At 41.5% G+C, this 23124-nt stretch overlaps 1 protein-coding gene across 2 annotated transcripts; it reads left to right on the top strand.

The window, feature by feature from the left end:
• The first annotated feature begins 161 nt into the window (after positions 1-161).
• On the top strand, positions 162-23124 carry LOC110532747 (Krueppel-like factor 15). 2 transcript variants are annotated; one of them, XM_021616869.2, is made up of 3 exons: positions 162-310; positions 2527-3805; positions 19949-20117. In XM_021616869.2, exons 2-3 carry the CDS (start codon positions 2625-2627, stop codon positions 20115-20117), a joined length of 1350 nt encoding a protein of 449 aa, XP_021472544.2. In that variant the 5' UTR covers positions 162-310; positions 2527-2624. The 2 variants fall into 2 exon arrangements, with proteins under 2 accessions (XP_021472544.2, XP_021472543.2); XM_021616868.2 differs by having other exon boundaries at positions 163-343; positions 19949-23124.

Raw genomic sequence — 23124 nt, 5'->3', positions numbered from 1 at the left:
CTGTCTGTCTGTCTGTCTGTCTTTAGTGAGTCCATAAACGACAACACATCGAGTCCAGCCTCCAAATGTTGTCAGCCAATACGAAGCGCAGAGCAGACGAGCCTTCATAACCCAACCCCTAATTACTTATAAACTACACAGCACCAATCATGTGACGGTAGTGTACTGCTACTACTACTACTACTACTACTACGGTAGATCGTAGCACCCGCCCTATGGATTGGCATTGCGATGAGAAGCTCGTCTCAAGGGCTAATCCACAACGCTATTGACATCATCTCACCAACGGATCATTTTTCACTTACTTCAGGTGAAAGGACTAACATTCTCTCGATACATAAAGGTTGGTGCATAAACTCTACGGTGTAAAGTGTTTCACATAGGAAGCGATGGCAGAAAGGAATTGAAGCGTGCGCCCCGTTGCGCGCTCCCTCCGACAGCACACTGCACAATAACATGTTTACGTCGATTGGACGCATGGTGCGACATGCTTTCTGCATACAGCGCAAACAGTTGGGGGGAAAACTGCTGCAATAAATAGGCTGATGACGATATGCGCTCATATTATGTATAGCATAGGCACGTATTTTCACAGTGGATATGCACACCAAAGGGGCACTGTTTTGGATATATTTTAGTTGCATAAATTATTGGATGAAACTAAAAACCGTGTTCACAGAGAGGGAATGAGAGAGACCGTTACATGTTATCAATGTGGTTACAATGTAAATCTCTTTGAAATTGCCTACACCGTAGTTGTCGATTTGTTAACATTTTATCTGCTACGTGCTTTTAAATTGTTTTTTTATTTCAGCCACACACTGTGTGGTATGACAGTAGTTAAATGCTCCCAGCCCGATCTTCTCAAACTGTGTCTAGCATAGTGAGTCAACGCTTTTTCATGTTCAGGTTATTCTCCGTCAAATCAATGAAAACTGAGGGGGCGCACAACTAGTTCATGCATTCAAGCATCCACATGTTTTACAATGTAATACACGTACGTTTTTATAACGATATAAACCAATGGAAGATAATCAATGCCAAGAAAATCTTTTCGATTTTACAAACTATTTTTTCCAAGGAAAATCCCAAGCGAATATTACTTGGAAGATAAAATACACCATGTGAATCCTTACTTCTCATGTCCCTTAATCTTATTGAAGGAATCACATGATAATAAAATGCACTGAAATATGTGGTTAAGCCTATTACTTGAAGCCGATGACGGGTTAGGTCGACAGCAGCTGTTGCCTGCCTTGTAGCCCATAGGAATTAGTCTTACTTTTACAGTATTATTGAATGATAAATATCTAGACGAAAAACTTTGATAATTGCAGTCGGTCATCTATTTTCGACATTGGTTTATGACGGTAAATCGAAGTGAATTGGAAACGCACTCTTGAAATTCCTCCTTCACACGTGATGCCCCAGAGCTACTATACATTTTAAAGTGAAATAAAATAACGAATGGCATTCATTGGCTAGGCTACTTCTTTATCCAAAACGGTTATAGGTAGTTACAATAGATTCGTGCTGACCATGAGTTACATATTGACAGTTATTCTCCTTCTCCAGAAGTTGAGTGGCAGTACTTGCATGCCCAAACTGAAGGTTTCAAGAATGCAATTTAACCCCCTGCAAGCCAAGATGGTATTTACTGTTTAAACCCTCAGGCTGGCTCGTGCTGTGGTGCAGGGGGCAGTGTTATATAACTGTTTTTATTTGTTTTGACCTCTTGACTCGAGTTATTTTGAGTTATTTATTATCTTATAAGGAGGATAACATTACCTCTCTCTCTCTTACTCTCTCTCTCTCTCTCTTACTCTCTTTCTCTCTCTCTCTCTCTCTCTCTCTCTTTTCTCACTCTCTCTCTCCCCTCTCTCTTACTCTCTCTCTCACTCTCTCTCTCTCTTACTCTCTCTCCCTTTTTATCTCTCTTACTCTCTCACACACTCTCGCTCTCTTACCCTCTCTCTCTCTTACTCTCTCTCTCTTATTCTCTCCCTCTCTTACTCTCTCTCTCTCTTTCTCTCTCTCTCTCTTTCTCTCTCTTACTCTCCCTCTCTTACTCTCACTCCCTCTCTTACTCTCTTACTCTCTCAATTCAATTCAAGGGGCTTTATTGGCATGGGAAACATATATTAACATTGCCAAAGCAAGTGAGGTAGATAATATACAAAAGTGAAATAAACAATAAAAATGAACAGTAGACATTCACAGAAGTTTACACTCACAAAGTTACAAAATAATAAAGACATTACAAATGTCATATTATGTATATATGTACATATATATATATATATATATATACAGTGTTATATATATATACAGTGTTGTAACAATGTACAAATGTGCAATGTACATCTCTCTCTCTCTCTCTCATTTCTCTCTCACTCTATCTCTCTTATTCTCTCTCTTACTCTCTCTCCCTCTCTTATTCTCTTTCCCTCTCATACTCTCTTTCATTATTTTCTCTATTGCCATGCCATTTTGCAAACATGATGGTCATCTATTTCTGTTTTCTAGGGAGAAGAGGAGAAACTGAGTCATACACTCATAACTTCTAGCAATCAAGTGGAGCTAGCAGAGCTGTGACTGGCTCAGGTGACTGGCTCAGGTCAGGAATGGTGGATAACTTGTCGGTAGGAGAGGAGACCTTCCTGTATTACGCCAGCTTTCCTGCAGAACATCACGAATCGGACATGGTGATAGACACAGGTGTCTACCAGGCGGTGCCCTCCCCGTTCTCAGAGGACGACCTGAGTGACTCGTCCAGCCCTTGCTCCTGCTCCAGCCCTGAGTCCCAGGTGCTGGGTTCCAGCTACGGCAGCAGCAGCTCCAGTGGAGAGAGCCAGGATGGTCTCCTCGACTTCCTGCTCTCCCAGGCCACCCTCGGAAGTGGAGTTACTCCCACTCTATCTCCCTCAGTACCACCCATCCTCCCCAGGGGTCTAGCATGGGAGTCGAAGACGGACCGCCTGTTTCAGCCAACCAAAGAGGAGTGCTTTGAGTTCCCTGTGTTCCCAGTGGACCTGGAGGATCATGTGGGGCTGCTGTTTCAGCCCACCCTGGAGGAGATAGAGGAGTTCCTGGAGGAGAATATGGAGGTGGTAACGTTGAAGAAGGAGGCTAGTGAGGGAGGGATGTTGGATGTAGACTGTCAGGTGACAGAGTTAGAACCTGGGCTAGAGCAGTCAGTACCTGTTGCCAGGGCTACTGTCCCCACCACAGTGACCAAATACACAGCAACATCCACAATAACACATTCCAACGGTTGTAGTGGGATTAAACAGGAGGAACCTGCTGAAACACCAGCCCCAGGGGAGGGGTCTGGCTTGACGCCTGTCATCTTGCAGATTCAACCAATCCAGATTAAGCAAGAGCCCAGCCCAGGTGTGATACCAACACCAGTACCACCGCAGTCCACCCTGCCCTCCTCAGACATAAAAATCGCCCAGCTCCTGGTCAACATCCAGGGCCAGACGTTTGCCCTGGTTCCCCAGCTGGTGTCTCCAGCTAATCTCAATGGTACGTCTTCCAAATTTGTGCGCATCGCGCCCGTACCCATCGCCGCCAAGCCCCTGGGTCTCAGGGAGGGTGGCCTTGCAGGTGGCCAGGCTGCAGGGATCCTGGTGGGAGGACAGAAGTTCCAGAAGAGCTCGGTTACGGACCTTGTAAAAATGCATAAGTGCACTTTCCCTGGCTGTGCCAAGATGTACACCAAGAGCAGCCACCTGAAGGCCCACCTGAGGAGGCACACGGGGGAAAAGCCCTTCGCCTGCACCTGGCCTGGCTGTGGATGGAGGTGAGTAGGTTCAAGACATTGTGTAGGTCGTGTTAGAGCCAGACTTCACGGGTGGAGCTCATAGGTCTACTAAATGTGTGGTTATTCATGTGACTACATACACGGCAGTGACAGTCAGTGAGTGCAACAGGGGATGTTTAGCTGTGATGGTCCAACAATGTATGACAATTTAGCGATACCAGTCCATGTTTTAGTTGGAGAAGCCACAGAGTATACAACTATCTCTGTTGACTGTGGTTGGATTATCTGAGATGCGTTGATTCCTTCCAGAGGTTAACAGGGTTATCAACTTCCTTCGCTGGCTGATATTATCACAGAGAGATACGAAGCCATTCAAAGCCAATCCCACCAGCTGCTCTGCAAAACACAGATATTAATTTTATGAGAAAAATATAATTAATTTTCCAAGTTGTGCGTCAGCTCAATTAGACGTGATGGAGAACTAAAATGATTTGTGTCCCTCATAATGAATGCTCTCCTCCCCTCTCATGCTCTCTCGTTGGCTCCATATCTCTGTGTTTTCTTCTATAGCAGAGTTTGAGATTAGATAAGGCCTTTGAAGTGTGGGCAGACTTTGCCCCCTCTAGCTGCCTCTCTGTTTGCTCTCCATCTGCACTCAGTTACACTCTTGCAGAATCAAGTTCAAAGTTTTGGTAGCAGCACTAACTTTATGGCATAATGAATGACTTTACCGCATACTAATTTGATTATTATCCATGATATATTAGTGTGCCAAAGCAGTTTGTTTCTCTGTTTCCACTTACTCAGCAAGCATAAAGCATAGATTTGTCCCATATTATTCATTTCCCCATCTCCCTGACCTCTCCATCCAATGTGGTTGCACAACTAAACATAAAAAGCTCAGTGTGCCCGTGGGAACAGCTGGTGAGAAGGTCTCGAGTCCGATAAGATTGGCAGTGCTCAGCAGTCCTGTGGTCTTATCACAGTGACCTGGGTTAGCCCCAATACATGACTGCCCTGGGCATGTGGTATCCCCCCTCGCCATCCCACAGGGCACAGTGTGGCCTTCAGAAATTGCTCTCTGTCTGAGGGACCCTCACTCCTCCTCCCTCCTCTGCCTCCACCACCTCCTCTCATCCTTGTCAGGAAATGGAAGTGAGCTTGGGAAATATGCACCTCCAGCCATCTGTCATTTGAGTGCCTTGTGTTGTAACAAAATAAAGTGTTTTTGACATTCCTCTGATTCTCATCATGCCCATAAAAACCAAATGACACATTTACTGTACAGCTGGCATTCCTCTGGCATCTCCATTCTCCTCACACACGTAATGCATACCTACATGTACACAATACATACACAATGCATACCCACATCACATGCATGCATACAGGCAAGTGTAGGTAGACACAAACACATTCAAACTGGGTAAGGACTTAAATGTGAACATTGATATTTGGTTTCTAGTGGACTGTAGATTTGAACACAAGCAGTTTATTGTGAAAACACCATGATGTTCTGAAATAATGGTATGTCTTGTTTTTGAACAAGATATAATGATATTCCTTAGTGTCCATTCTTCGAACTGGGAACTTCAAGTGCTTTATGATTGCTGCTTACTGTATTCTGTAATAGTAGCTTCATGAATGTCCAAAGAGCTGGATCGTTGTGTGGAATTGGAAGCTCTTATGCAGTAACACTGTCGCTACCTGTTGACTGACATTAGTTACAGTAACACTGTCGCTACCTGTTGACTGACATTAGTTACAGTAACACTGTCCTTCCCTATTGACTGACATTAGTTACAGTAACACTGTCCTCCCTATTGACTGACATTAGTTACAGTAACACTGTCGCTACCTGTTGACTGACATTAGTTACAGTAACACTGTCCTTCCCTATTGACTGACATTAGTTACAGTAACACTGTCCTCCCTATTGACTGACATTAGTTACAGTAACACTGTCCTCCCTATTGACTGACATTAGTTACAATAACACTGTCCTCCCTATTGACTGACATTAGTTACAGTAACACTGTCCTCCCTATTGACTGACATTAGTTACAGTAACACTGTCGCTACCTGTTGACTGACATTAGTTACAGTAACACTGTCCTTCCCTATTGACTGACATTAGTTACAGTAACACTGTCCTCCCTATTGACTGACATTAGTTACAGTAACACTGTCGCTACCTGTTGACTGACATTAGTTACAGTAACACTGTCCTCCCTATTGACTGACATTAGTTACAGTAACACTGTCCTCCCTATTGACTGACATTAGTTACAGTAACACTGTCGCTACCTGTTGACTGACATTAGTTACAGTAACACTGTCCTTCCCTATTGACTGACATTAGTTACAGTAACACTGTCCTCCCTATTGACTGACATTAGTTACAGTAACACTGTCGCTACCTGTTGACTGACATTAGTTACAGTAACACTGTCCTCCCTATTGACTGACATTAGTTACAGTAACACTGTCGCTACCTGTTGACTGACATTAGTTACTGTAACACTGTCCTCCCTATTGACTGACATTAGTTACAGTAACACTGTCCTCCCTATTGACTGACATTAGTTACAGTAACACTGTCCTCCCTATTGACTGACATTAGTTACAGTAACACTGTCGCTACCTGTTGACTGACATTAGTTACAGTAACACTGTCCTCCCTATTGACTGACATTAGTTACAGTAACACTGTCCTTCCCTATTGACTGGCATTAGTTACAGTAACACTGTCGCTACCTGTTGACTGACATTAGTTACAGTAACACTGTCCTACCCTATTGACTGGTATTAGTTACAGTAACACTGTCCTCCCTATTGACTGGCATTAGTTACAGTAACACTGTCCTCCCTATTGACTGACATTAGTTACAGTAACACTGTCGCTACCTGTTGACTGACATTAGTTACAGTAACACTGTCCTCCCTATTGACTGACATTAGTTACAGTACACTGTCCTCCCTATTGACTGACATTAGTTACAGTAACACTGTCGCTACCTGTTGACTGACATTAGTTACAGTAACACTGTCCTTCCCTATTGACTGACATTAGTTACAGTAACACTGTCCTCCCTATTGACTGACATTAGTTACAGTAACACTGTCGCTACCTGTTGACTGACATTAGTTACAGTAACACTGTCCACCCTATTGACTGACATTAGTTACAGTAACACTGTCGCTACCTGTTGACTGACATTAGTTACTGTAACACTGTCCTCCCTATTGACTGACATTAGTTACAGTAACACTGTCCTCCCTATTGACTGACATTAGTTACAGTAACACTGTCCTCCCTATTGACTGACATTAGTTACAGTAACACTGTCGCTACCTGTTGACTGACATTAGTTACAGTAACACTGTCCTCCCTATTGACTGACATTAGTTACAGTAACACTGTCCTTCCCTATTGACTGGCATTAGTTACAGTAACACTGTCGCTACCTGTTGACTGACATTAGTTACAGTAACACTGTCCTACCCTATTGACTGGTATTAGTTACAGTAACACTGTCCTCCCTATTGACTGGCATTAGTTACAGTAACACTGTCCTCCCTATTGACTGACATTAGTTACAGTAACACTGTCCTTCCTATTGACTGGCATTAGTTACAGTAACACTGTCCTCCCTATTGACTGACATTAGTTACAGTAACACTGTCCTCCCTATTGACTGACATTAGTTACAGTAACACTGTCGCTACCTGTTGACTGACATTAGTTACAGTAACACTGTCCTCCCTATTGACTGACATTAGTTACAGTAACACTGTCCTTCCCTATTGACTGGCATTAGTTACAGTAACACTGTCGCTACCTGTTGACTGACATTAGTTACAGTAACACTGTCCTACCCTATTGACTGGTATTAGTTACAGTAACACTGTCCTCCCTATTGACTGGCATTAGTTACAGTAACACTGTCCTCCCTATTGACTGACATTAGTTACAGTAACACTGTCCTTCCTATTGACTGGCATTAGTTACAGTAACACTGTCCTCCCTATTGACTGACATTAGTTACAGTAACACTGTCCTCCCTATTGACTGACATTAGTTACAGTAACACTGTCGCTACCTGTTGACTGACATTAGTTACAGTAACACTGTCGCTACCTGTTGACTGAAATTAGTTACAGTAACACTGTCCTCCCTATTGACTGACATTAGTTACAGTAACACTGTCCTCCCTATAGACTGACATTAGTTACAGTAACACTGTCCTCTCTATTGACTGACATTAGTTACAGTAACACTGTCCTTCCTATTGACTGGCATTAGTTACAGTAACACTGTCCTCCCTATTGACTGACATTAGTTACAGTAACACTGTCCTTCCCTATTGACTGGCATTAGTTACAGTAACACTGTCGCTACCTGTTGACTGACATTAGTTACAGTAACACTGTCCTCCCTATTGACTGACATTAGTTACAGTAACACTGTCGCTACCTGTTGACTGACATTAGTTACAGTAACACTGTCCTCCCTATTGACTGACATTAGTTACAGTAACACTGTCCTCCCTATTGACTGACATTAGTTACAGTAACACTGTCGCTACCTGTTGACTGACATTAGTTACAGTAACACTGTCCTTCCCTATTGACTGACATTAGTTACAGTAACACTGTCCTCCCTATTGACTGACAATAGTTACAGTAACACTGTCCTTCCCTATTGACTGACATTAGTTACAGTAACACTGTCCTTCCCTATTGACTGACATTAGTTACAGTAACACTGTCGCTACCTGTTGACTGACATTAGTTACAGTAACACTGTCCTTCCCTATTGACTGACATTAGTTACAGTAACACTGTCGCTACCTGTTGACTGACATTAGTTACAGTAACACTGTCCTCCCTATTGACTGACATTAGTTACAGTAACACTGTCGCTACCTATTGACTGACATTAGTTACAGTAACACTGTCCTCCCTATTGACTGACGTTAGTTACAGTAACACTGTCGCTACCTGTTGACTGACATTAGTTACATTAACACTGTCGCTACCTGTTGACTGACATTAGTTACGGTAACACTGTCCTCCCTATTGACTGACATTAGTTACAGTAACACTGTCGCTACCTGTTGACTGACATTAGTTACAGTAACACTGTCCTCCCTATTGACTGACGTTAGTTACAGTAACACTGTCGCTACCTGTTGACTGACGTTAGTTACAGTAACACTGTCGCTAACTGTTGACTGACATTAGTTACAGTAACACTGTTGCTACCTGTTGACTGACATTAGTTACGGTAACAATGTCCTTCCCTATTGACTGACATTAGTTACAGTAACACTGTCCTTCCCTATTGACTGACATTAGTTACAGTAACACTGTCGCTACCTGTTGACTGACATTAGTTACAGTAACACTGTCCTTCCCTATTGACTGACATTAGTTACAGTAACACTGTCCTTCCCTATTGACTGACATTAGTTACAGTAACACTGTCCTTCCCTATTGACTGACATTAGTTACAGTAACACTGTCCTCCCTATTGACTGACATTAGTTACAGTAACACTGTCGCTACCTGTTGACTGACATTAGTTACAGTAACACTGTCCTTCCCTATTGACTGACATTAGTTACAGTAACACTGTCCTTCCCTATTGACTGACATTAGTTACAGTAACACTGTCGCTACCTGTTGACTGACATTAGTTACAGTAACACTGTCCTTCCCTATTGACTGGCATTAGTTACAGTAACACTGTCGCTACCTGTTGACTGACATTAGTTACAGTAACACTGTCCTTCCCTATTGACTGACATTAGTTACAGTAACACTGTCCTCCCTATTGACTGACATTAGTTACAGTAACACTGTCGCTACCTGTTGACTGACATTAGTTACAGTAACACTGTCCTTCCCTATTGACTGGCATTAGTTACAGTAACACTGTCGCTACCTGTTGACTGACATTAGTTACGGTAACAATGTCCTCCCTATTGACTGACATTAGTTACAGTAACACTGTCCTCCCTATTGACTGACATTAGTTACAATAACACTGTCGCTACCTGTTGACTGACATTAGTTACAGTAACACTGTCCTTCCCTATTGACTGACATTAGTTACAGTAACACTGTCCTCCCTATTGACTGACATTAGTTACAATAACACTGCCCTCCCTATTGACTGGCATTAGTTACAATAACACTGTCCTCCCTATTGACTGACATTAGTTACAATAACACTGTCCTCCCTATTGACTGACATTAGTTACAATAACACTGTCCTCCCTATTGACTGACATTAGTTACAGTAACACTGTCCTTCCCTATTGACTGACATTAGTTACTGTAACACTGTCGCTACCTGTTGACTGACATTAGTTACAGTAACACTGTCCTCCCTATTGACTGACATTAGTTACAGTAACACTGTCCTTCCCTATTGACTGACATTAGTTACAATAACACTGTCCTCCCTATTGACTGACATTAGTTACAATAACACTGTCCTCCCTATTGACTGACATTAGTTACTGTAACACTGTCCTCCCTATTGACTGACATTAGTTACAGTAACACTGTCGCTACCTGTTGACTGACATTAGTTACAGTAACACTGTCCTTCCCTATTGACTGACATTAGTTACAGTAACACTGTCCTCCCTATTGACTGACATTAGTTACAGTAACACTGTCGCTACCTGTTGACTGACATTAGTTACAGTAACACTGTCCTCCCTATTGACTGACATTAGTTACAGTAACACTGTCGCTACCTGTTGACTGACATTAGTTACTGTAACACTGTCCTCCCTATTGACTGACATTAGTTACAGTAACACTGTCCTCCCTATTGACTGACATTAGTTACAGTAACACTGTCCTCCCTATTGACTGACATTAGTTACAGTAACACTGTCGCTACCTGTTGACTGACATTAGTTACAGTAACACTGTCCTCCCTATTGACTGACATTAGTTACAGTAACACTGTCCTTCCCTATTGACTGGCATTAGTTACAGTAACACTGTCGCTACCTGTTGACTGACATTAGTTACAGTAACACTGTCCTACCCTATTGACTGGTATTAGTTACAGTAACACTGTCCTCCCTATTGACTGGCATTAGTTACAGTAACACTGTCCTCCCTATTGACTGACATTAGTTACAGTAACACTGTCGCTACCTGTTGACTGACATTAGTTACAGTAACACTGTCCTCCCTATTGACTGACATTAGTTACAGTAACACTGTCCTCCCTATTGACTGACATTAGTTACAGTAACACTGTCGCTACCTGTTGACTGACATTAGTTACAGTAACACTGTCCTTCCCTATTGACTGACATTAGTTACAGTAACACTGTCCTCCCTATTGACTGACATTAGTTACAGTAACACTGTCGCTACCTGTTGACTGACATTAGTTACAGTAACACTGTCCTCCCTATTGACTGACATTAGTTACAGTAACACTGTCGCTACCTGTTGACTGACATTAGTTACTGTAACACTGTCCTCCCTATTGACTGACATTAGTTACAGTAACACTGTCCTCCCTATTGACTGACATTAGTTACAGTAACACTGTCCTCCCTATTGACTGACATTAGTTACAGTAACACTGTCGCTACCTGTTGACTGACATTAGTTACAGTAACACTGTCCTCCCTATTGACTGACATTAGTTACAGTAACACTGTCCTTCCCTATTGACTGGCATTAGTTACAGTAACACTGTCGCTACCTGTTGACTGACATTAGTTACAGTAACACTGTCCTACCCTATTGACTGGTATTAGTTACAGTAACACTGTCCTCCCTATTGACTGGCATTAGTTACAGTAACACTGTCCTCCCTATTGACTGACATTAGTTACAGTAACACTGTCCTTCCTATTGACTGGCATTAGTTACAGTAACACTGTCCTCCCTATTGACTGACATTAGTTACAGTAACACTGTCCTCCCTATTGACTGACATTAGTTACAGTAACACTGTCGCTACCTGTTGACTGACATTAGTTACAGTAACACTGTCCTCCCTATTGACTGACATTAGTTACAGTAACACTGTCCTTCCCTATTGACTGGCATTAGTTACAGTAACACTGTCGCTACCTGTTGACTGACATTAGTTACAGTAACACTGTCCTACCCTATTGACTGGTATTAGTTACAGTAACACTGTCCTCCCTATTGACTGGCATTAGTTACAGTAACACTGTCCTCCCTATTGACTGACATTAGTTACAGTAACACTGTCCTTCCTATTGACTGGCATTAGTTACAGTAACACTGTCCTCCCTATTGACTGACATTAGTTACAGTAACACTGTCCTCCCTATTGACTGACATTAGTTACAGTAACACTGTCGCTACCTGTTGACTGACATTAGTTACAGTAACACTGTCGCTACCTGTTGACTGAAATTAGTTACAGTAACACTGTCCTCCCTATTGACTGACATTAGTTACAGTAACACTGTCCTCCCTATAGACTGACATTAGTTACAGTAACACTGTCCTCTCTATTGACTGACATTAGTTACAGTAACACTGTCCTTCCTATTGACTGGCATTAGTTACAGTAACACTGTCCTCCCTATTGACTGACATTAGTTACAGTAACACTGTCCTTCCCTATTGACTGGCATTAGTTACAGTAACACTGTCGCTACCTGTTGACTGACATTAGTTACAGTAACACTGTCCTCCCTATTGACTGACATTAGTTACAGTAACACTGTCGCTACCTGTTGACTGACATTAGTTACAGTAACACTGTCCTCCCTATTGACTGACATTAGTTACAGTAACACTGTCCTCCCTATTGACTGACATTAGTTACAGTAACACTGTCGCTACCTGTTGACTGACATTAGTTACAGTAACACTGTCCTTCCCTATTGACTGACATTAGTTACAGTAACACTGTCCTCCCTATTGACTGACAATAGTTACAGTAACACTGTCCTTCCCTATTGACTGACATTAGTTACAGTAACACTGTCCTTCCCTATTGACTGACATTAGTTACAGTAACACTGTCGCTACCTGTTGACTGACATTAGTTACAGTAACACTGTCCTTCCCTATTGACTGACATTAGTTACAGTAACACTGTCGCTACCTGTTGACTGACATTAGTTACAGTAACACTGTCCTCCCTATTGACTGACATTAGTTACAGTAACACTGTCGCTACCTATTGACTGACATTAGTTACAGTAACACTGTCCTCCCTATTGACTGACGTTAGTTACAGTAACACTGTCGCTACCTGTTGACTGACATTAGTTACATTAACACTGTCGCTACCTGTTGACTGACATTAGTTACGGTAACACTGTCCTCCCTATTGACTGACATTAGTTACAGTAACACTGTCGCTACCTGTTGACTGACATTAGTTACAGTAACACTGTCCTCCCTATTGACTGACGTTAGTTACAGTAACACTGTCGCTACCTGTTGACTGACGTTAGTTACAGTAACACTGTCGCTAACTGTTGACTGACATTAGTTACAGTAACACTGTTGCTACCTGTTGACTGACATTAGTTACGGTAACAATGTCCTTCCCTATTGACTGACATTAGTTACAGTAACACTGTCCTTCCCTATTGACTGACATTAGTTACAGTAACACTGTCGCTACCTGTTGACTGACATTAGTTACAGTAACACTGTCCTTCCCTATTGACTGACATTAGTTACAGTAACACTGTCCTTCCCTATTGACTGACATTAGTTACAGTAACACTGTCCTTCCCTATTGACTGACATTAGTTACAGTAACACTGTCCTCCCTATTGACTGACATTAGTTACAGTAACACTGTCGCTACCTGTTGACTGACATTAGTTACAGTAACACTGTCCTTCCCTATTGACTGACATTAGTTACAGTAACACTGTCCTTCCCTATTGACTGACATTAGTTACAGTAACACTGTCGCTACCTGTTGACTGACATTAGTTACAGTAACACTGTCCTTCCCTATTGACTGGCATTAGTTACAGTAACACTGTCGCTACCTGTTGACTGACATTAGTTACAGTAACACTGTCCTTCCCTATTGACTGACATTAGTTACAGTAACACTGTCCTCCCTATTGACTGACATTAGTTACAGTAACACTGTCGCTACCTGTTGACTGACATTAGTTACAGTAACACTGTCCTTCCCTATTGACTGGCATTAGTTACAGTAACACTGTCGCTACCTGTTGACTGACATTAGTTACGGTAACAATGTCCTCCCTATTGACTGACATTAGTTACAGTAACACTGTCCTCCCTATTGACTGACATTAGTTACAATAACACTGTCGCTACCTGTTGACTGACATTAGTTACAGTAACACTGTCCTTCCCTATTGACTGACATTAGTTACAGTAACACTGTCCTCCCTATTGACTGACATTAGTTACAATAACACTGCCCTCCCTATTGACTGGCATTAGTTACAATAACACTGTCCTCCCTATTGACTGACATTAGTTACAATAACACTGTCCTCCCTATTGACTGACATTAGTTACAATAACACTGTCCTCCCTATTGACTGACATTAGTTACAGTAACACTGTCCTTCCCTATTGACTGACATTAGTTACTGTAACACTGTCGCTACCTGTTGACTGACATTAGTTACAGTAACACTGTCCTCCCTATTGACTGACATTAGTTACAGTAACACTGTCCTTCCCTATTGACTGACATTAGTTACAATAACACTGTCCTCCCTATTGACTGACATTAGTTACAATAACACTGTCCTCCCTATTGACTGACATTAGTTACTGTAACACTGTCCTCCCTATTGACTGACATTAGTTACAGTAACACTGTCCTCCCTATTGACTGACATTAGTTACTGTAACACTGTCCTCCCTATTGACTGACATTAGTTACTGTAACACTGTCCTCCCTATTGACTGACATTAGTTACAATAACACTGTCCTCCCTATTGACTGACATTAGTTACAGTAACACTGTCCTCCCTATTGACTGACATTAGTTACAATAACACTGTCCTCCCTATTGACTGACATTAGTTACAGTAACACTGTCCTCCCTATTGACTGACATTAGTTACAGTAACACTGTCGCTACCTGTTGACTGACATTAGTTACAATAACACTGTCCTCCCTATTGACTGGCATTAGTTACAGTAACACTGTCCTCCCTATTGACTGACATTAGTTACAATAACACTGTCCTCCCTATTGACTGACATTAGTTACAGTAACACTGTCCTTCCCTGTCATTCTCTCAGCACATATCAAAACTGCAGGCTAACGTTAAATCTAGACTTGGTTTCCTCTATCGTAATCGCTCCTCTTTCACCCCAGCTGACAAACTAACCCTGATTCAGATGACCATCCTACCCATTCTAGAATATGGAGACATCATTTATAGATCAGCAGCTAAGGGTGGGTGCTCTCGAGCGGCTAGATGTTCTTAAACATTCGGCCATCAGATTTGCCTCCAATGGCCCTTATAGGACACACCACTGCACTCTATACTCCTCTGTAAACTGGTCGTCTCTGTTTACCCATCGCAAGACCCACTGGTTGATGCTTATTTATAAAACCCTCTTAGGCCTCACTCCCCCCTATCTGAGATATCTACTGTAGCCCTCATCCTCCACATACAACACCCGTTCTGCCAGTCACATTCTGTTAAAGGTCCCCAATGCACACACGTCCCTGGGTCGCTCCTCTTTTCAGTTCGCTGCAGCTAGCGACTGGAACGAGCTGCAACAAACACTCAAACTGAACAGTTTTATCTCCCCATTCAAAGACTCAATCATGGACACTCTTACTGACAGTTGTGGCTGCTTTGTGTGATGTATAGAACAATACATCACACAAAGCAGCCACAACCGATGGCCGAATGTTTAAGAACATCTAGCCGCTCGAGAGCACTACCTTCTACCTTCTTGCTCTTTGCTGTTGTCTGTGCCTAATAATGTTTGTACCATGTTTTGTGCTGCTACCATCTTGTGCTGCTACCATGTTGTTATGTTGTGTTGCTACCATGCTGTGTTGTCATGTGTTGATGCCTTGCTATGTTATTGTCTTAGGTCTCTCTTCATGTAGTGTTGTGTTGTCTCTCTTGTTGTGATTGTATTTATTTATTTAAATCCCAGGCCACGGTCACCGCAGGAGGCCTTTTGGTAGGCCGTCATTGTAAATAAGAATTTGTTCTTAACTGACTTGCCTACTTAAATAAAGGTTCAATTCATTAATTTAAAAAATATATTTTGACTTACATGAGTTACAATAACACTGTCCTTTCCTGTTGACTTACATCTATCTGTAAGTGATCATTCATTAGTGTTGTTGTACATTATGTTTACAGGAAAGAGTTTAGGATACATTTAGTTCTTGTAATTCACTACAGTAAGTCCCACCGCCCCTTCTTTTGGTCCTTGCCAGCGTCTTGTCAGTGATTACCGCATGCTTCAGGGCTGAGTTCAGGAACAAGCTCGAACAGAGCCAGAGTGTAGCCTAACTAAGCTGTGGAGGCTGTAGCTGGGGCATCAAGGCTCTCCTCCACACACCTGGGCATCCCACCCTGCCCAACAATGGCTCCACAAACAGCCTTACCCAGGCTCTCATAAGCCTAACCTCCGTCATCCCCTAACAGCTGCGTATAACACAGTGCCATATAACAGCCATATAACAAGTCCTAACAGTTTCATATAACAGCCATATAACAAGGCCTAACAGTTTCATATAACAGCCATATGACAAGGCCTAACAGTTTCATATAACAGCCATATAACAAGGCCTAACAGTTTCATATAACAGCCATATAACAAGGCCTAACAGTTTCATATAACAGCCATATAACAAGGCCTAACAGTTTCATATAACAGCCATATAACAAGGCCTAACAGTTTCATATAACAGCCATATAACAAGGCCTAACAGTTTCATATAACAGCCATATGACAAGGCCTAACAGTTTCATATAACAGCCATATAACAAGGCCTAACAGTTTCATATAACAGCCATATAACAAGGCCTAACAGTTTCATATAACAGCCATATAACAAGGCCTAACAGTTTCATATAACAGCCATATAACAAGGCCTAACAGTTTCATATAACAGCCATATAACAAGGCCTAACAGTTTCATATAACAGCCATATAACAAGGCCTAACAGTTTCATATAACAGCCATATAACAAGGCCTAACAGTTTCATATAACAGCCATATAACAAGGCCTAACAGTTTCATATAACAGCCATATAACAAGGCCTAACAGTTTCATATAACAGCCATATAACAAGGCCTAACAGTTTCATATAACAGCCATATAACAAGGCCTAACAGTTTCATATAACAGCCATATAACAAGGCCTAACAGTTTCATATAACAGCCATATAACAAGGCCTAACAGTTTCATATAACAGCCATATGACAAGGCCTAACAGTTTCATATAACAGCCATATGACAAGGCCTAACAGTTTCATATAACAGCCATATAACAAGGCCTAACAGTTTCATATAACAGCCATATAACAAGGCCTAACAGTTTCATATAACAGCCATATGACAAGGCCTAACAGTTTCATATAACAGCCATATGACAAGGCCTAACAGTTTCATATAACAGCCATATAACAAGGCCTAACAGTTTCATATAACAGCCATATAACAAGTCCTAACAGTTTCATATAACAGCCATATAACAAGGCCTAACAGTTTCATATAACAGCCATATAACAAGGCCTAACAGTTTCATATAACAGCCATATAACAAGGCCTAACAGTTTCATATAACAGCCATATAACAAGGCCTAACAGTTTCATATAACAGCCATATAACAAGGCCTAACAGTTTCATATAACAGCCATATAACAAGGCCTAACAGTTTCATATAACAGCCATATAACAAGGCCTAACAGTTTCATATAACAGCCATATAACAAGGCCTAACAGTTTCATATAACAGCCATATAACAAGGCCTAACAGTTTCATATAACAGCCATATAACAAGGCCTAACAGTTTCATATAACAGCCATATAACAAGGCCTAACAGTTTCATATAACAGCCATATAACAAGGCCTAACAGTTTCATATAACAGCCATATAACAAGGCCTAACAGTTTCATATAACAGCCATATAACAAGGCCTAACAGTTTCATATAACAGCCATATAACAAGGCCTAACAGTTTCATATAACAGCCATATAACAAGGCCTAACAGTTTCATATAACAGCCATATAACAAGGCCTAACAGTTTCATATAACAGCCATATAACAAGGCCTAACAGTTTCATATAACAGCCATATAACAAGGCCTAACAGTTTCATATAACAGCCATATGACAAGGCCTAACAGTTTCATATAACAGCCATATAACAAGGCCTAACAGTTTCATATAACAGCCATATAACAAGGCCTAACAGTTTCATATAACAGCCATATAACAAGTCCTAACAGTTTCATATAACAGACATATAACATTGTCCAACAATTTTATACAGGGAAATACTTCATATCAACTTCCAGGGAGAGATAGTAGTAGTGTGTCAGGATGTTAACATAGCAGAGACAATTAGTTCAGTTAATCTTGTCCCACATGTATTGCTTATTGGCTTAGACAAGGATAGGGTGAGGCTGTTTCAGTCAGAGATGAACTGTAGCCATCTTGTCTCAACATGAAGGAGTTATATCACAGTTTCAGCTTGGGGGTATAGCGAGTGCTGACACATCATGTATAGTACGGCACAGCTTTGGTTTCAGAAGTGGTGGTGGGGGGGGGGGGATTTAAAAAATATAAATATATAATGTTTTTATCCAGTTGGATAAAAACTCCAAACAGCCTTCCCGACCGCTTGGAGACATCCCTATGGTCCTAAAGCTTACCGTTGCCTCGTTTTGTATCTCATTTCAATTATAAAACATTCCAATGATCACATTCTAATGATAAATGCAATTTCAGAATGTAGGGGGGACATGCCCCCTCTGTCCCTAGTGAATATTGCACCCCTGGAATGGAAGTAGCATAGTATGTAACACAGATTGAATAGAGTCCTACATGTCTTGCAAATATCTTTTCTTTCTTATTTTTTGGGGGGGGGTTTCTCTTATAAAAACGTTTAAGATACGATTTGAGAATCTTAAAAGAGGTTTTGTTATGTAAAGTATTTTTACGCTTTGTGGTTTGAATGAATTGTTGTTGATGTACCTGCCTATCATTAACGCATCAACATTCCTTCTGCTGTATATAGAAATTATCTTCTGATCACCGAGGGAGTTTTTACTATGTACTTCTTCAAACCAAAAAATTACCATTTATACTCAAACGGTCATGTTTAACTACTGATAATTTCGCTACACCCAAATAACATCTGCTTATTACGTGTATGTGACCAATAAAATGGGATTTGCTGTGATTTTGAGTCATGCCATTCTAAGATACTGGCAACATGTTATAGCACACCATCATCTTGGGGCTGTAACGAGTGCTGTGTAGTACTGATGTAGAATACTATGTAATATTACAATAGAGGTAGATGAGGTTTCCTAACGTCTGAGTAACATCCCCAGAACCAGTTCGTTTTAAATACAGTGGTTCACTTCTGGCCATACAGGAAAACCCTCTGTTCATAATGAGGCCTAGTAATACTTAACCATTTCACTACCATGTTATGCATGTGTAGCACCTGTTGTCCCGCATGTGTGTACTGCATGTGCGTACTGCATGTGCGTACTGCATGTGTGAGTGCATGATGAAAGGCCATGTTACCATGCAGGGATTCTATCCATTCATCTCAATAGCACAGTTGCTTCATGATTCATGATGAGTGTGTATGGAATGAATGTTTCAAGATTACTTTACATGACTTTAATCAATGTGTTACCATTGGGGATTAACATCTCAGTAATGAGTTAACCCTTCAGTTGTGACTGGACACCTTACCAACAGAAAGCTACCCAGGAATCAGAGTGAAGACCAGAAATAGATATGTTGGACATTACTGTGCACATGTGTTAAAATCAAATATGGGTAGAGATATAATATGGATAGAGTGTACTGGTGTAGTCAGACAGAGAGAGGGGACATTTTACCTCAGGGTGCTATGGGAAACCGTGGCTCTGATATAGGTTGTCTGATGTGCTCTGGGTCTGTCTGTCTCAGGTTTTCGAGGTCAGACGAACTCTCCAGACACCGGCGCTCTCACTCTGGAGTGAAGCCTTATCAGTGTCCCATCTGCGAGAAGAAATTTGCCCGCAGCGATCATCTGTCCAAACACATCAAAGTCCACCGCTTTCCAAGAAACAGCAGGACAGTGCGATCCGCAAACTGAGCACATTGACCTCCAGGTCCTGCTAGGCTGAGGCCACGCCACAGGATACATGGAGAGACAGAGAGAGAATGTTTGTGAGAGAGAGAGTGAATGAATGTGGGAGATTGCTAACAGTAGAGGGGACAGTGGGACAGACAGAATGAATGTGGGAGATTGTTAATAGCAGAGGGGACAATGGGACGGACAGAATGAATGTGGGAGATTGCTAATAGCAGAGGGGACAGTGGGACAGACAGAATGAATGTGGGAGATTGCTAACAGCAGAGGGGACAGTGGGGCGGACAGAATGAATGTGGGAGATTGCTAATAGCAGAGGGGACAGTGGGACGGACAGAATGAATGTGGGAGATTGCTAATAGCAGAGGGGACAGTGGGACAGACAGAATGAATGTGAGAGATTGCTAATAGCAGAGGGGACAGTGGGACAGACAGAATGAATGTGGGAGATTGCTAATAGCAGAGGGGACAGTGGGACAGACAGAATGAATGTGGGAGATTGCTAATAGCAGAGGGGACAGTGGGACAGACAGAATGAATGTGAGAGATTGCTAATAGCAGAGGGGACAGTGGGACAGACAGAATGAATGTGGGAGATTGCTAATAGCAGAGGGGACAGTGGGACAGACAGAATGAATGTGGGAGATTGCTAATAGCAGAGGGGACAGTGGGACAGACAGAATGGATGTGGGAGATTGCTAATAGCAGAGGGGACAGTGGGACAGGCAGAATGAATGTGGGAGATTGCTAATAGCAGAGGGGACAGTGGGACGGACAGAATTAACTTTCAAACAACAGTTAAGGGAGAGAGTGTTTGAATGTTTTGTTTGTTTATGTGTGTGTGTGTGTGTGTGTGTGTGTGTGTGTGACGCACGTTGGTGGTACTGTGATAATTTATTGAGTAATGCAGAGACTCAAAAGAGAAAACATTTTGAAAAAACAAGAACTGTTACATAACATGACATCTTCACTGGTGCATGATGGGAAGTTCAGTGCTTTAGCGGGATTTACACTTAAAGCAATGTTCCCGCGTTCACGGATACTGCATTCACAGTAAACGCTGCATATGCCGGCTCAATCGGAAATTACTTTTAAATTGCAATGTCGCTATAGCGCTGAACCTCCGCAGCACAGATTGAATCGAGTCCTAAGTTTCTTGTAAATAGCTTTTCTTAATTTTTGTAGGGGTTTTTTCCCCCATAAAAATGTTTAAGATACGATTTGAGAATCTTAAAAGAGGTTTTGTTATGTAAAGTATTTTTACACTTTGTGGTTTGAATGAATTGTTGTTGATGTACCTGCCTATCATTAACGCGTCAACATTCCTTCTGCTGCATATAGAAATGATCTTCTCATCACCGAGGGAGTTTTTACTATGTACTTCTTCAAACCAAAAAAATGACAGTTAGTATTCAAACGTTCATGTTGAACTACTGATCATGATCAGAATCATGCCATTATAAGCTACCGGCAACATGTGGAGGCTGTCTCCTATTTTCACTACAGGAGCAATATGACGACTCGTGCCTGGTAAAGGCTGGATCAGTGAACAGCCAACTGCAATACAACGAGGTGCAGCAAAAAATATTTGGTGTGTTGTTTATATGTGAACCGACTGGCTTTCTGATCACTATTGAAGACGTTGAAGAACTTTTCCTTTTGTATATTTATATACATTAGCTGGAGGAGCTGTTATTGTCATTTTCTTTCATTTTGTGTTATGTCATTGGCGCTTAAAGCTGGCCTTCTCCGGGGCCAATATGTCAACTGAGTAGGCCTACGTAGTATCTGTTTGAATATAATGATAACACTTAACCCGTTGGTGACTGTATTAAATCTTCATAGCACATAAGCATTGAATGCCTAGCCTGCCATGTTGTATACAGCGTGTGGATGTCCGTGACAGTCAATCAATGTACAGTTTCAAACAGTGCTGGTAGGAGCTACAGTATGAAGGACTCAAACCATACACTTCAATGTCAGTCTAATCAATGCTTTCAGTAAAATAGTTGAACTATATTTTTTAGGGATTCTTGAAAAACTGCAGCTACAGTAGCTTGAGGTAAGTCTCCTCGATATCAACACAATCGTCTGCCTCGTGTCATCAATGCATGTTGCTGAAGCACCCTACAGTGTTTCAGAAGTGACCTCTGTTTCAAACCGGAACAACCCCCAAAAGCCTTTTTAGCAGACACACAGCAGTGCCAACCTAGCCAAGCTTCCTGGGCTATTACATTTCATCTGGAGGAGCTGGAATTGCATGGTGCTATATTCGGGCGGCAGGGAGCCTAGTGGTTAGAGCATTGGACTAGTAACCAGAAGGTTGCAAGATCAAATCCCTGAGCTGACAAGGTAAAAATCTGTTGTTCTGCCCCTGAACAACCCACTGTTCCTAGGCCGTCGTTGAAAATAAGAATTGGTTCTTAACTGACTTGCCAAGTTAAATAAAAGTAAATGTAGTTACCTCCTCTGGAACATGTGAAGAAGTAAATGGTGGTAGAAATCTTAGCCTCCATACACATGTTCTACAGTCACCTTCCTGATCTACAGATGACATCACAGGAAGACACACGATTGGTTTAGTGAAATACAGTACTCCAAAACTGTAAGGTTTAGGAAAGTTTTTATTTCTATAATGCTTTCTTTTCCCTGTACGAAACTGCACTGTCTATGATGGCCATGTCCTTTCTGTGTTAACGTTGTCTGAACCTGAGGGGTCTAGAGAGGGCAGTAAAACTTATACTGTAGCAATGCATTCCTTCAATCCCATTTTAAATGTTTTTAAAAACAGGTTATTTTAACCCGTGAAGGTATGTAAATACTGCAACTACACCTAAAAGGAACGGAAATGTTATTGTAATTATTTCTGTGATTGCGTACAATTCTAGTGCATGTGTATATAATGTCAATTCATTATATGTTGTTATAAATATTATATACTATTATAAATATTATATATTTTTCTTTGTTCTACATACGATGCATTTACAAATTAAACAAATCCAAAAGA

The sequence above is a fragment of the Oncorhynchus mykiss genome, chromosome 9, assembly GCF_013265735.2.
Source record: "Oncorhynchus mykiss isolate Arlee chromosome 9, USDA_OmykA_1.1, whole genome shotgun sequence".
In the NCBI taxonomy this organism is placed as follows: domain Eukaryota; kingdom Metazoa; phylum Chordata; class Actinopteri; order Salmoniformes; family Salmonidae; genus Oncorhynchus; species Oncorhynchus mykiss.
The sequence above is the reverse complement of the archived record's forward strand: the minus strand, read 5'-3'. Positions and strand labels throughout refer to the sequence as shown.

What these genes read in the sequence shown, in the direction of transcription:
- LOC110532747 (XM_021616868.2), top strand. Translation starts at nt 2,625, where the DNA reads ATGGTGGATAACTTGTCGGTAGGAGAGGAGACCTTCCTGTATTACGCC. An exon ending in TGGCCTGGCTGTGGATGGAG is followed by an intron (nt 3,806 to 19,948) that starts GTGAGTAGGTTC and finishes TGTCTGTCTCAG; the next exon opens with GTTTTCGAGGTCAGACGAAC.